The sequence below is a fragment of the Salvelinus fontinalis genome, chromosome 11 (assembly GCF_029448725.1).
Source record: "Salvelinus fontinalis isolate EN_2023a chromosome 11, ASM2944872v1, whole genome shotgun sequence".
Lineage (NCBI taxonomy): Eukaryota > Metazoa > Chordata > Actinopteri > Salmoniformes > Salmonidae > Salvelinus > Salvelinus fontinalis.
The window spans coordinates 16,777,723-16,793,163 of NC_074675.1; the positions used below are offsets into that span (position 1 = coordinate 16,777,723).

A 15,441-nucleotide genomic window follows, 5' to 3' on the forward strand; every position below is an offset into this window, starting at 1 on the left:
CTGTAGTCCCATGTTGGCAGTAATCTGGGATAACTATGGAATAATCCATCCTGTGTTAGCTAGACCCTTAGTGTCTCTGTTGTCACTTCCCAGACGGGACTAATATTATTACTAAAGGTAATACAGAGACGGGTGCATGATTTGGGAAGAAAAGATGCCCGTGCACTGTTAAACATCACCAGGAGGGGTGTGAGTGATGTAAAACACTGTCTGTACACACCTCTCCCCACAAACACCCACATAGGTACACATTCAGTAGTACAGTGTCCTGTATGGGTGTAGGAGGATAGAGGCTGTCCAAAACACCGTCCAGTCCAGCTGTAGTGCAACAGAGCGCGCTCCGGCTGTAATTGGCCATCGCCACGGTGACAGAGAGGAGTTAAAATAAAGCCGGCTGGCTGTGGGCCCTCCATTCATTACACATCCCTCTCTCCATCTCCATCCAATCTGTGCTGCCCTCTTTCTCGCTCTCCCTCGCACACTCTCCCCTCCCCTAACCACCTTCTCCCTGCACCCCCCCCCCCCCTCCCCTCTGTTATTTTCCTCATTAAAGTGGGACCCAGGCAGTAGCGGTCACTGCCTCTCATTTATTTTCATTTGAAACTGGTGCAGCTCCACTGATCCTCTGGGGCTGAGCAGAGAGAGAGCAGGATGGTGTCATTCTGATAACAACCACCCAGCACACACACAGGTGTGCATGCACGCACACACACAAATACACACACAAACATAGACGTGCACGCACGCACACACACAAGCACAGATGCACGTACACACACACACACACACACACACACACACACACACACACACACACACACACACACACACACAGCTCATTCACTCCCTTTCTCTCACACATGCACTCTTACCCTCTCGCTGGTGTGTGTGTGTGTGTGTGTGTGTGTGTGTGTGTGTGTGTGTGTGTGTGTGTGTGTGTGTGTGTGTGTGTGTGTTGATACTGGGTGTTACTTCCAGATGGGGAATCTCTTATTAAGCATAATCGTATTAGACTGAGGGAACTAATGACTACTGATGAACTAACGACTATTGATCCAGAGAAAAGAGAGGGGCTGTATACAAAGCAGGACTGTGCTAGGGGACCGACCCAGGTGTAGGTGTGTGTGTGTGTGTGTGTGTGTGTGTGTCTGTGTGCAAAGCATACACACACACACATGTACCCATACATTCATAACCACCATGTACTAATTGACCCAGCCTGACTCTCCTTATTGAAAAGGTGGGCCGGCGATTAAATAGGGCGTAATGATTCTGACGTGCTCCTTTCACTTTGCTGTAGTGGGTGGTTGGGCAGATTCATGAGGGCCCGGGGACTATTTTAGAGCCCATTGCCTCCACCTTCTCTGTGTCCTGGATAATGAGAGAGAGAGGTGCCATAACTGTGCTCTCTAAACCAACAGGAAGGGCCCTAAAAGGAGACTTCTACCCCATAGGCCATAAGGGAGGCACACTTAGAGAAGAACACTTAGAGAAGCACACTTAGAAGGGAGCGCTTGGTTTAATGCTGACTGGGCTTACAGAGGATGCCCATCCATCCCTGTCTTGGTTTTATTGTCCCATAATAAAGCATTAATACACAAGGGTGATGTGTGATATATTATTGTTTTCCCACATCTGGGCTGTGTTCATCAGTATGAGGCGAAGCCATGTTTTAAATAGCTATTAACTCTCAAAAGGTACATGTGGTTTATATTGCAAAAATACATCTCTATAAATCAGGGAGTAATGATTAAATGTGGAAGAGAGAGAGAGATTAAATGTGGAGGAGACAGAGAGAGAGATTAAATGTGGAGGAGAGAGAGAGAGAGATTAAATGTGGAGGAGAGAGAGAGAGATTAAATGTGGAGGAGACAGAGAAAGAGATTAAATGTGGAGGAGACAGAGAGAGAGATTAAATGTGGAGGAGACAGAGAGATTAAATGTGGAGGAGACAGAGAGATTAAATGTGGAGGAGAGAGAGAGATTAAATGTGGAGGAGACAGAGAGAGATTAAATGTGGAGGAGACAGAGAGATTAAATGTGGAGGAGAGAGAGAGATTAAATGTGGAAGAGAGAGAGATTAAATGTGGAGGAGACAGAGAGCGAGATTAAATGTGGAGGAGACAGAGAGAGAGGTTAAATGTGGAGGAGACAGAGAGAGATATTAAATGTGGAGGAGAGAGAGAGATTAAATGTGGAGGAGACAGAGAGAGAGATTAAATGTGGAGGAGAGAGAGAGATTAAATGTGGAGGAGAGAGAGATTAAATGTGGAGGAGAGAGTGAGATTAAATGTGGAAGAGAGAGAGATTAAATGTGGAGGAGAGAGAGAGATTAAATGTGGAGGAGAGAGTGAGATTAAATGTGGAGGAGAGAGTGAGAGATTAAATGTGGAGGAGAGAGTGAGAGATTAAATGTGGATGAGAGAGTGAGAGATTAAATGTGGAGGAGAGAGATAGAGAGTACGGCAGACTGAAGTGGCTGGCTGGCAGACTTATTGTTTGTCTGTGTCTGTCTCGTTGGAGCTGGATGTTTCTGTAACCGCTCCATTGTCCCCCCTCTTCCTCACCTCCCTCCTTTTTCCCCTCACTCTCTCTCTCTCTGACTGAGATCCAAATAAACAAAGCAGACATCTTTCAACAACCCCCCCAAAATTCCGGAAACGAGGGAGAGAGGGATAAGAGAGATGGAAAAAGAGAGATACAGAGAAGGAGAGGTTGGAGATTCTGTTGATCAAACATGAAAAGGTTTTATCTGTTTTTGATAAATATGACGGCGGAATGAAACCGGCACATTTTTCACCCAAAATCCAAATATGGAGTCTAGCCTACCCTCGTTCTCTCTATTCTCCTGCTTTCCACCCTGCCCGCCCCACCCTCTCCTCTCCTCTCCTCTCCTCTCCTCTCCTCTCCTCTCCTCTCCTCTCCTCTCCTCTCCTCTCCTCTCCTCTCCTCTCCTCTCCTCTCCTCTCCTCTCCTCTCCTCTCTGGATTACAGCGAGTAGTATAAACACACACTCCTGATCCAATACCCCCTAGAGAGGGATAAAGCCCCTCACACCGTCCCTACCACCCCTCTTCTACCCCTCCGCTACCTCTCCATGACTCACATACAGAGAGAGGAGGCATGGAAAAGGAGGATGGGTTGGAGAGGAAAAGAGAGCAAGAGACGTACAAGCATTGGATTTTACACTTGAACGAACAGTGGCAGGACAGAAAGGAGGGACACCTCAACAGAACAACAAGCGAGAGCGAGAGGCAGAGAGAGAGCAGCAGACACTGACAGACATTGCAGTGAGATATGACAGAAACACAGACTGAACCTGAACACAAAACACACACTAAAACAGGAGATCACATGAGAGAGGGTCTGGGTAAGGTTTGGACATATATGTGTGTGTGTGTGTGTGTGTGTGTGTGTGTGTGTGTGTGTGTGTGTGTGTGTACCTCAGCAGCAGCTCGTCGGCCCTCATGGATCCGGCGGTGGGGTGGGGTGCAGAGGGGGGGCAGCATATGCCGTCGACACACACACTCTGCACAAAGCCCAGCTCGGACGAGAGCTCCAACATCTCTGCTCTGCTCCCAACCGCTGGTTTTTTCTCCTCCGATCCTTTTTTTGGTTCACCCTCTTTTTCTACTTCACAACAAGCGGCGGCTTTCTGCTCTCGGTCTCGCTCTCTCTCTCTCGTTCCTCGCGCTCTCTCGTTCCTATTCGCACTACAGAAACACACGTTCTCTCGTCCCCTCCCCTCTGCCTCCCGCTCTCTCTCTCTCTCTACCGCTCCCGCCTTCTCTCTCTCTCTCTGGTGGAGCGGTGGAGACCCTGCTGGCTTGCCTGGCTGAAGTAATCTCCCCTGACAGCTCAGCTCATGTTGTTGTGTTGTGGGCCTATTTTACTCTAATACTAGCGCCCTGAGCAGACCAGCCTAACCCAGCCCAGTCCAACTCTGATCTAGTCCAACTCAGTTTATTCTAGGCCAGCACAGACCAGTTTTAACCTAGTTCAGCCCAGCCGAGCATCGGCTAGCCTACAGTGCAGCCCAGTGCATCCCAGTGCAGCCCCCAGTGAATGGAGCTGTCCATTCACTGTTCCCAGCTAAAAGACAGACTTGTCTCAGCTAGTGGCCCTCCCTAAGGGGGCCCTGCCAGCAGCTACAGCTAGGCTCCACTACCTGTCATACACACACGTGAATGCGTCACACACACACACCAAATCCGGTATCTGTCACATCAGAGCCTGTCCTACTCACAGGAGACGGAGACAGAAGACTCAGGAAGCAGCTGATGAAAAAAGTCATCCTTCTGTTTATTATGATTTATGCATGTTTCACTGAGCCAGGAACAAAAAAATGAGAAGCCTACAGCTTCATTAATGTCTCAATGTGTGTGCATGTGTGTGCGTGTGTGCAATGAGGATCGAGGTTTTTAAAGTTATGGATTGTCTGGGAGCTTCATTAGAATGTTTGCAATACTGTGCAAAATAATATATGCCCTCTACAACACCTGCGAGGGACCAAAACAACACTTTGAAAAAACAAGTATATTCACAGTTAAGATGCAGTACACAGCTCAGCTTCAAACTCCAAGCCCTAATTGCTGAATTTAGTGCGTCTGTTGGTTTTCCATTGCAAATCTGAGGGTCTTATTCACTATCCTACTTCTCACTCAGCTCTACATTATAAATGTATTCTATCCATGTCCTATCACCCTGATGCCATCCTAAACTTTCAATCTGGATATTTCCTGCTGTAAGTGCCAATCTCCTTCTGTAAATCTCGTCTGCTGCTCTAGGATCAGTCCTGGAGGGGCCGTGAACATCTGGTCACGTCTGAGAGAGGGGTGAGAGGCCAGCGCGCACATACAGACCTGAGGAAATGACAAATTACAATCCTGGATCAATTCTCATTTGCTGCGGATTTTAGCATGATCGCATGTCGCCCTAACACCCTGACTAAACCAATCATACATCAAATTTTTGCTATTTTTCCTCACCTCTCATGCACACACAAACACACATCGTAGTGTGACATCATTGTAACTTCAGGCCACTGCACAAATATACAGTACCTGTCACTGTCTTGTCTTCCTATGGTGTTTACAGTTGAATGAAATGACCTATTTATGGATGTTGTTTGTCTCTCTCTCTTTTCTCTCTCTCTCGCTTTTCTCCCTCTCTCTCCCACTCAATCCCTTTCTCTCCCTCTTACCCTCTCTTTCCCTCTTCCTCTTTCCCTCTTCCTCTTTCTAACTCAGTCTGACAGTGAAAGGTCAATGCCCATTGGCTGCATGGGGGGCACTATCTGACGTAAGAGCGTTGTCATGGTAACGTATGGCAGGCAGTGTACTTTCCTAGCCAGACTCAGGGAGGGCAGGGACCTTTATACGAACCATGCCAAACCAGAGCCAGTTCTTGACTAAGACCAAGCCTGGGCCAAGCTATGACCACTACACACTGAATGAGCCAAGAGAGAGATTAGCAACCAAAAAGTCTTAGCAGTAAGTTCTTTGGCAATGTTATTGTACCTTTAACAGTTGTGCCAATAAAGTTTGACTTTGAATGTGTGTGGGAGAGTGGCAGAGGAGTAGAAGGGGAGATGGGGGGTAAGTTCTGTTATGTCTGTGAGTCACCATTATGCTGAGCTTGGCTTCCTATTCATAAAAGAGGGATTACCAAAGTCTGTAGGCACTTCTTTTCCTATTTCTTCTGCTCTATCTTTATCTCTTCAGGCCTCACTCGGACTGAGTAGAGAACAAGAGTACACATCCGCACTTCTCCCCCCCCCCTTTCTCATCCCTTACTCCCCTCACATCCCCTTAAGCATTCTGCCCGTATTCATCCATTCAAGAAATCCTCTCATCCTCCTCTCCCCCTGTCTCTCTCTTCCTTCCTTTCTCTCCCTCTTCCCCCTCTGTTCCCTAGCAAGAAAAATACAACAATAATAAATGATTTAGATTTTTTTCCCAAAGAAAGAAAAAACTTGACTCGGCAGTTTGACTGTAAGACAGGAGAAGGCAATAAAACTTGCATTAGATGCAAGATTCTGCAATCAGGCCGGGGTATGAAGAATTCATCTTATCTTCCCCACGCACGCAGCGGAGGACAAGAGAACCCATTATGGGATGTTTTCATCCGTTGTGGCGTCTCAAGTCTTACGTCGGGACAGATAACAGAGCTTTTGTCGCCCTGACAACGTCCTTATGGGTTAGTAAACAAACGGCTGTGTGGTTCAGACGAACCGAGAAGGACAGGGGGGTCAGAGAGACAATCTACACTGAAAGGAGGGATGGAAGGATGGATGGATGAAGGACCCACGGGAGAGATAAACCGCTCTTCCTCTCTTCTCCCGACTCCAAAGCCAAGGACATCCATATGCATCCAACAAAGGGGTGGATTAAAAAGAAAGAGAACGGAGCGATCAACAAGGCTAATCAACACCTCTTTAATACCCGAGCACCATGGGTAATAATAATATCTTCCCTAAAGTAAACTAGGACTTAAAGCCCTGGTATATAGGCCTACACAAGAAGAATAAAGGAAGGAAAAATACACACGGACACCCACCCATACACTTTACCCACAAACACTACCCCCCCATGCAGACAGGTTCCTGTGGTTGTGCATTGGAAAGCAGGAGAAAGCAGGGCTGTTCCATTTACAGGCATTAGCACATAGAAATGAATTTGTCACCTTCCATTAAGGGAAAAGCAGCCCTCGTGGCTTGTCAATTATCTCTTAACAGTGGAGAAAACACACAACGGGATGCCTGCCCCGAGATTCAGAGTGTTTGTGTGAATAAATAGTGTGTGTGTGTGTGAATGTAAGAGGTTGTGCGTGTGTGTTTGTGCATGTATGTATGTGTGTGTGTGTGTCGGTGTGTATATCTGTGTATGCCTGAGTGCATCAGTATGTGAGTGTGACTATGTTCGACAAAAGGCTCGTTACTAGTAAATTCCTTCATTATTTCGGAGATTATTTTTTTGCGATATATTTGCCCTTGGTCCGTTTATAGTAATGTGACAGAGAGAGAGAGAGACAGTAGCATTGTGTTTAGATTCTGCCGTCTGTCTTCAAACTCTCTCTCTCTCCTCCCTCACTCTCTCTCTCTCCTCCCTCACTCTGTCTCGTGGAACATTTGCACATTATTAGAATGATAATGAATATCAGCTATGTTCCACAAATGTATTTTGGGTAGCACAACAACAAAAAAGAATCTCATGTCACTCTCTCTGTGTGAAGTAGCAGACAGGCACATTCTCTGTGCGCCGTGTCTAGAGAGAGAGAGAAAACGTGGTGGATTATACCATAAGGACAGAATGTTCCCAAAAGTACAAATGTATGACTGTAAAGTTTCTATAACGATGTACAGTAGGATGGTGTTGATGTCAACATTGCTGTAATGTAACAGTGTACAGCTGTAATGTTGAGGTGTAGTAGTTAACATACAGTTTAAGAAGGGTGACGTAAACGTTACAGTAAGGTAAAGTGTATGATCTTAATGTTGCCGTAACGTTACGGTGTTGTGACGGTGTTCCTGTAACGTTGTGTGAGTGTTGGGAATGTGTTGCCGTAACGTTATGGTGTTGTGACGGTGTTCCTGTAACGTTGTGTGAGTGTTGGGAATGTGTTGCCGTAACGTTACGGTGTTGTGACGGTGTTCCTGTAACGTTGTGTGAGTGTTGGGAATGTGTTGCCGTAACGTTACGGTGTTGTGACGGTGTTAATGTAACGTTGTGTGAGTGTTGGGAATGTGTTGCCGTAACGTTGCGGTGTTGTGACGGTGTTCCTGTAACGTTGTGTGAGTGTTGGGAATGTGTTGCCGTAACGTTACGGTGTTGTGACGGTGTTCCTGTAACGTTGTGTGAGTGTTGGGAATGTGTTGCAGTAACGTTCCAGTGGCTGTGATGATGTTGCCGTGTAGTGAGACTCTCTAATTGGCTCACCTGTCTCTCAGCCATCTGGAGCTCTGCTAAAAACTACACACACACACACACACACACACACACACACACACACACACACACACACACACACACACACACACACACACACACACACACACACACACACACACACACACACACACACACACACACACACACACACACACACACACACACACACACACACACACACACACACACAGTGTACAAAACAAAAAGGCTTAAATCCACCAATCAGTGCAGATGAATGGGAGGAGACCGGTTTAAGAAGGATTTTTAAACCTAGAGAATTGAGACATGGATTGTGTATGTGTGCCATTCAGAGGGTGAATGGGTAAGACAAGATATTTAAGGGCCTTTGAACAGGGTATGGTAGTAGGTGCCAGGAGCACCGGTTTGTGTCAAGAACTGTAACGCTGCTGGGTTTTTCAAGCTCAACAGTTTCCTGTGTGTATCAAGAATGGTCCACCACCCAAAGGGCATCCAGCCTACTTGACACAACTGTAGGAAGTATTGGAGTCAACATGGGCCAGCCTCCCTGTGGAATACTTCCGACACCTTGTAGAGTCCATGCCCTGACGAATTGATGCTGTTCTGAGGGTAAAAGGGACTGTATATCAATATTAGGAAGGTGTTCTTAATGTTTTGTACATTCACACACAAACAGAAGGAGAGAAATTCTGATACACACACTGTATACTAAAGATCTACTGTATAGTAAATATCTACTGTATACTGAAGAACTAGTGTATACTGAAGAACGACTGTATAGTAAATATCTACTGTATACTGAAGAACTATTGTATTCTGAAGAGCTACTGTATAGTAAATATCTACTGTATACTGAAAAACTAGTGTATACTGAAGAACTACTGTATAGTAAATATCTACTGTATAGTGAAGAACTATTGTATTCTGAAGAGCTACTGTATAGTATATATCTACTGTATACTGAAGAACTAGTGTATACTGAAGAACTAGTGTATACTGAAGAACTAGTGTATAGTAAATATCTACTGTATACTGAAGAACTACTGTATAGTAAATATCTACTGTATACTGAAGAACTAGTGTATACTGAAGAACTAGTGTATTCTGAAGAACTGGTGTATAGTAAATATCTACTGTATACTGAAGAACTAGTGGATACTGAAGAACTAGTGGATACTGAAAAACTAGTGTATACTGAAGAACTAGTGTATACTGAAGAACTAGTGTATACTGAAGAACTAGTGTATACTGAAGAAATAGTGTATACTGAAGAACTAGTGTATAGTAAATATCTACTGTATACTGAAGAACTGCTGTATAGTAAATATCTACTGTATACTGAAGAACTAGTGTATACTGAAGAACTAGTGTATACTTAAGAACTAGTGTATACTGAATAATTACTGTATATTGAAGAACTAGTGTATACTGAAGAACTACTGTATAGAAAATATCTACTGTATACTGAAGAACTACTGTATAGTAAATATCTACTGTATACTGAAGAACTAGTGTATACTGAAGAACTACTGTATAGTAAATATCTACTGTATACTGAAGAACTAGTGTATACTGAAGAACTAGTGTATAGTGAAGAACTAGTGTTTACTGAAGAACTAGTGTATACTGAAGAACTACTGTATAGTAAATATCTACTGTATACTGAAGAACTAGTGTATACTGAAGAACTAGTGTTTACTGAAGAACTAGTGTATACTGAAGAACTACTGTATAGTAAATATCTACTGTATACTGAAGAACTAGTGTATACTGAAGAACTAGTGTATACTAAAGAACTAGTGTATACTGAAGAAATAGTGTATACAGAAGAACTACTGTATAGTACATATCTACTGTATACTGAAGAAATAGTGTATACTGAAGAACTAGTGTATACTGAAGAACTACTGTATACTGAAGAACTACTGTATAGTAAATATTTACTGTATACTGAAGAACTAGTGTATAGTAAATATCTACTGTATACTAAGGAACTAGTGTATAGTAAAAATCTACTGTATAGTGAAAAACTAGTGTATTCTGAAGAACTACTGTATAGTAAATATCTACTGTATACTGAAGAACTAGTGGAAACTGAAGAACTAGTGTATACTGAAGAACTAGTGTATACTGAAGAACTAGTGTATACTGAAGAACTAGTGGATACTGAAGAACTAGTGTATACTGAAGAACTAGTGTATACTGAAGAACTAGTGTATACTGAAGAACTAGTGTATAGTAAATATCTACTGTATACTGAAGAACTACTGTATAGTAAATATCTACTGTATACTGAAGAACTACTGTATAGTAAATATCCACTGTACACTGAAGAACAAGTGTATACTGAAGAACTAGTGTATACTGACGAACTAGTGGATACTGAAGAACTCGTGTATACTGAAGAACTAGTTTATAGTAAATATCTACTGTATACTGAAGAACTACTGTATAGTAAATATCTACTGTACACTGAAGAACTAGTGTATACTGAAGAACTAGTGTATACTGACGAACTAGTGGATACTGAAGAACTAGTGTATACTGAAGAACTAGTGGATACTGAAGAACTAGTGTATAGAAAATATCTACTGTATACTGAAGAACTAGTGTATACTGAAGAACTAGTGTATACTGAAGAACTAGTGTATACTGAAGAACTACTGTATAGTAAATATCTACTGTATACTGAATAACTAGTGTATACTGAAGAACCAGTGTATACTTAAGAACTAGTGTATACTTAAGAACTAGTGTATATTGAATAATTACTGTATATTGAAGAACTAGTGTATACTGAAGAATTACTGTATAGTAAATATCTACTGTATACTGAATAACTACTGTATAGTAAATATTTACTGTATACTGAAGAACTAGTGTATACTGAAGAACTAGTGTTTACTGAAGAACTAGTGTATACTGAAGAACTACTGTATAGTAAATATCTACTGTATACTGAAGAACTATTGTATTCTGAAGAGCTACTGTATAGTACATATCTACTGTATACTGAAGAACTAGTGTATACTGAAGAACTAGTGTATACTGAAAAACTAGTGTATAGTAAATATCTACTGTATACTGAAGAACTACTGTATAGTAAATATCTACTGTATACTGAAGAACTGCTGTATAGTAAATATCTACTGTATACTGAAGAACTAGTGTATACTGAAGAACTAGTGTATACTTAAGAACTAGTGTATACTGAATAATTACTGTATATTGAAGGACTAGTGTATACTGAAAAACTACTGTATAGTAAATATCTACTGTATACTGAAGAACTAGTGTATTCTGAAGAACTAGTGTATTCTGAAGAACTACTGTATAGTAAATATCTACTGTATACTGAAGAACTAGTGTATAGTAAATATCTACTGTATACTGAAAAACTAGTGTATTCTGAAGAACTACTGTATAGTAAATATCTACTGTATACTGAAGAACTAGTGTATACTGAAGAACTAGTGGATACTGAAGAACTAGTGTATACTGAAGAACTAGTGTATACTGAAGAACTAGTTTACAGTAAATATCTACTGTATACTAAAGAACTACTGTATAGTAAATATCTACTGTATACTGAATAACTAGTGTATACTGAAGAACTAGTGGATACTGAAGAACTAGTGGATACTGAAGAACTAGTGTATACTGAAGAACTAGTGTATACTGAAGAACTAGTGTATACTGAAGAACTAGTTTACAGTAAATATCTACTGTATACTGAAGAACTACTGTATAGTAAATATCTACTGTATACTGAAGAACTAGTGGATACTGAAGAACTAGTGTTTACTGAAGAACTAGTGTATACTGAAGAACTACTGTATAGTAAATATCTACTGTATACTGAAGAACTAGTGTATACTGAAGAACTTGTGTATACTGAAGAACTAGTGTATAGTAAATATCTACTGTATACTGAAGAACTAGTGTATACTGAAGAACTAGCGTATACTGAAGAACTAGTGTATACTGAAGAACTAGTGGATACTGAAGAACTAGTGGATACTGAAGAACTAGTTTACAGTAAATATCTACTGTATACTAAAGAACTACTGTATAGTAAATATCTACTGTATACTGAATAACTAGTGTATACTGAGGAACTAGTGGATACTGAAGAACTAGTGGATACTGAAGAACTAGTGGATACTGAAGAACTAGTGGATAGTAAATATCTACTGTATACTGAAGAACTAGTGTATACTGAAGAACTAGCGTATACTGAAGAACTAGTGTATACTGAAGAACTAGTGGATACTGAAGAACTAGTGGATACTGAAGAACTAGTGTATAGTAAATATCTACTGTATACTGAAGAACTAGTGTATACTGAAGAACTAGCGTATACTGAAGAACTAGTGTATACTGAAGAACTACTGTATAGTAAATATCTACTGTATACTGAATAACTAGTGTATACTGAAGAACCAGTGTATACTTAAGAACTAGTGTATACTTAAGAACTAGTGTATATTGAATAATTACTGTACATTGAAGAACTAGTGTATACTGAAGAATTACTGTATAGTAAATATCTACTGTATAGTAAATATCTACTGTATACTGAAGAAGTAGTGTATACTGAAGAACCAGTGTTTACTGAAGAACCAGTGTATACTGAAGAACTACTGTATAGTAAATATCTACAGTATACTGAAGAACTAGTGTATACTGAAGAACTAGTGTATACTGAAGAACTAGTGTATAGTAAATATCTACTGTATACTGAAGAACTAGTGTATACTGAAGAACTTGTGTATACTGAAGAACTAGTGTATAGTAAATATCTACTGTATACTGAAGAACTAGTGTATAGTAAATATCTGCTGTATACTGAAAAACTAGTGTGTTCTGAAGAACTACTGTGTATACTGAAGAACTAGTGTATACTGAAGAACTAGTGTGTACTGAAGAACTAGTGGATACTGAAGAACTAGTGTATACTGAAGAACTAGTGTATACTGAAGAACTAGTGTATAGTAAATATCTACTGTATACTGAAGAACTAGTGTATACTGAAGAACTAGTGTATACTGAAGAACTACTGTATAGTAAATATCTACTGTATACTGAAGAACTAGTCTATACTGAATAACTAGTGTATACTTAAGAACTAGTGTATACTGAATAATTACTGTATATTGAAGAACTAGTGTATACTGAAGAACTACTGTATGGTAAATATCTACTGTATACTGAAGAACTACTGTATAGTAAATATCTACTGTATACTGAAGAACTAGTGGATACTGAAGAACTAGTGTTTACTGAAGAACTAGTGTATACTGAAGAACTACTGTATAGTAAATATCTACTGTATACTGAAGAACTAGTGTATACTGAAGAACTTGTGTATACTGAAGAACTACTGTATAGTAAATATCTACTGTATACTGAAGAACTAGTCTATACTGAATAACTAGTGTATACTGAAGAACTAGTGTATACTGAAGAACTAGTGTATAGTAAATATATACTGTATACTGAAGAACTGGTGTATACTGAAGAACTAGTGTATACTGAACAACTAGTGTATACTGAAAATGATATACTACACTTACAATGTATCCAGCAGACAGCTAAGTCAGGGCCAGAGGCCAAACAGAGAGGCTTACAGTATCTGGACTTATATAGACCCCCGCCACCATCTCTCCCTCCGTTCCTCCCTCTCTCCCTCCGTCTCTCCCACCCTCCCTCCCTCCGTTCCTCCCTCTCTCCCTCCCTCCCTCCGTTCCTCTCTCCCTCCCTCCGTTCCTCCCTCTCTCCCACCCTCCCTCCGTTCCTCCCACCATCCCTCCGTTCCTCCCTCTCTCCCCGACAGCGTTGGCACAGACATTCATCTTGTCCTCCCCTCACAGAGAGCATCAGCTGGAAGGAAAACATTCCTCTATCCCAGAGAACCCTGGGCCAGGGAGGGTGAGCAGGGGGACAGGGAGGGTGAGCAGGGGGACAGGGAGGGTGAGCAGGGGGACAGGGAGGGTGAGCAGGGGGACAGGGAGGGTGAGCAGGGGGACAGGGAGGGTGAGCAGGGGGCCAGGGATGGTGAGCAGGGGGCCAGGGAGGGTGAGCAGGGGGACAGGGAGGGTGAGCAGGGGGCCAAGGAGGGTGAGCAGGGGGCCAGGGAGGGTGAGCAGGGGGACAGGGAGGGTGAGCAGGGGGCCAGGGAGGGTGAGCAGGGGGACAGGGAGGGTGAGCAGGGGGACAGGGAGGGTGAGCAGGGGGACAGGGAGGGTGAGCAGGGGGCCAGGGAGGGTGAGCAGGGGGACAGGGAGGGTGAGCAGGGGGCCAAGGAGGGTGAGCAGGGGGCCAGGGAGGGTGAGCAGGGGGACAGGGAGGGTGAGCAGGGGGACAGGGAGGGTGAGCAGGGGGACAGGGAGGGTGAGCAGGGGGACAGGGAGGGTGAGCAGGGGGACAGGGAGGGTGAGCAGGGGGACAGGGAGGGTGAGCAGGGGGACAGGGGGGCTAAGGATAGCCTGTCAAACCTGCTCTCATGTCTAGACTGGTTCATCTGCCCAATATGAGGGGGGAGGGTGGGATGGCAAGATAAGGGGGATAAGTGTGTGTGTGTGTGTGTGTGTGTGTGTGTGTGTGTGTGTGTGTGTGTGTGTGTGTGTGTGTGTGTGTGTGTGTGTGTGTGTGTGTGTGTGGGATGGGATGTTGTACAGTATAACTGACAACAGCTGGGGGCATTGACTATCCACTGTGCACCACTATGCTAGAACCTCTGACCTCTAATCTCTCACAACCTCCTTACCGTGGTTTATGTTTCCATATATATCATGGTTGATTAGGTAACTGATAAATGCATTCTCACATAGGTTTCTAATTGGCGGATTATGTATTGGTGGATTAATTGGTGGATTATGTACACACACACACACAAACACACACACACACACACACACACACACACACACCTTGCTGGTGTGCAGGGCATTTGTTTTTCCAAGGACCGGTTTTATCCGACACACCTCTGTCCTGTTTGCACTGCAATGACATCCTGTAGAGTGTGTGTGTGTGTGTGTGTGTGTGTGTGTGTGTGTGTGTGTGTGTGTGTGTGTGTGTGTGTGTGTGTGTGTGTGTGTGTGTGTGTGTGTGTGTGTGTGTGTGTGTGTGTGTGTGTGTGTGTGTGTGTGTGTGTGTGTGTGTGCGCGTGAAGATTGATGGACCTGTCTGTGCAGTGTACACCTTGTCTCTCTGTCTGTGTGCCTACTAAAGAGAGGGAACGTTCCAGAGGGAGAGAGAAAGAAAGAGAGGAGGGAGGGAGAGAGAGAGAGAGACAGAGAGCTAGGCTCCCAACTGAATTTAACGTGTCTATTCTCCCTCCTCTTCATCTCTCTCTCCCTCCATCTCTCTGCCCCTCCCTGTTGTTCGTCTCTTCATAATTCATGTGTTTGGATGAAAAATGAACGAACACAGAGCATGACACCAGAAAAGCCTTCTGCAATTAAAACCCAATGAGAATTTAATCCCACACTCCGACAGACAGACAGACAGA

At 42.8% G+C, this 15,441-nt stretch overlaps 1 protein-coding gene across 23 annotated transcripts in view; it reads right to left on the reverse strand.

Annotated features, from left to right (window-relative positions):
• The window catches only part of LOC129865183 (CUGBP Elav-like family member 2), a 200,414-nt gene that overhangs the window by 113,915 nt on the left and 71,058 nt on the right, over positions 1 to 15,441 (reverse strand). For 6 of the 23 annotated variants that reach the window (XM_055937718.1, XM_055937724.1, XM_055937728.1 and 3 more), the window contains exon 1: positions 3,444 to 3,751. The exons of 2 other annotated variants lie outside the window; for them this stretch is intronic. In XM_055937718.1, coding sequence (XP_055793693.1) covers positions 3,444 to 3,565 — 122 coding nt within the window. In that variant the 5' untranslated portion in view covers positions 3,566 to 3,751. Of the gene's footprint in view, positions 1 to 3,443; positions 3,754 to 15,441 lie in introns of those variants that run through there. 15 more of the 23 variants (XM_055937740.1, XM_055937726.1, XM_055937730.1 and 12 more) reach the window with 7 other exon arrangements.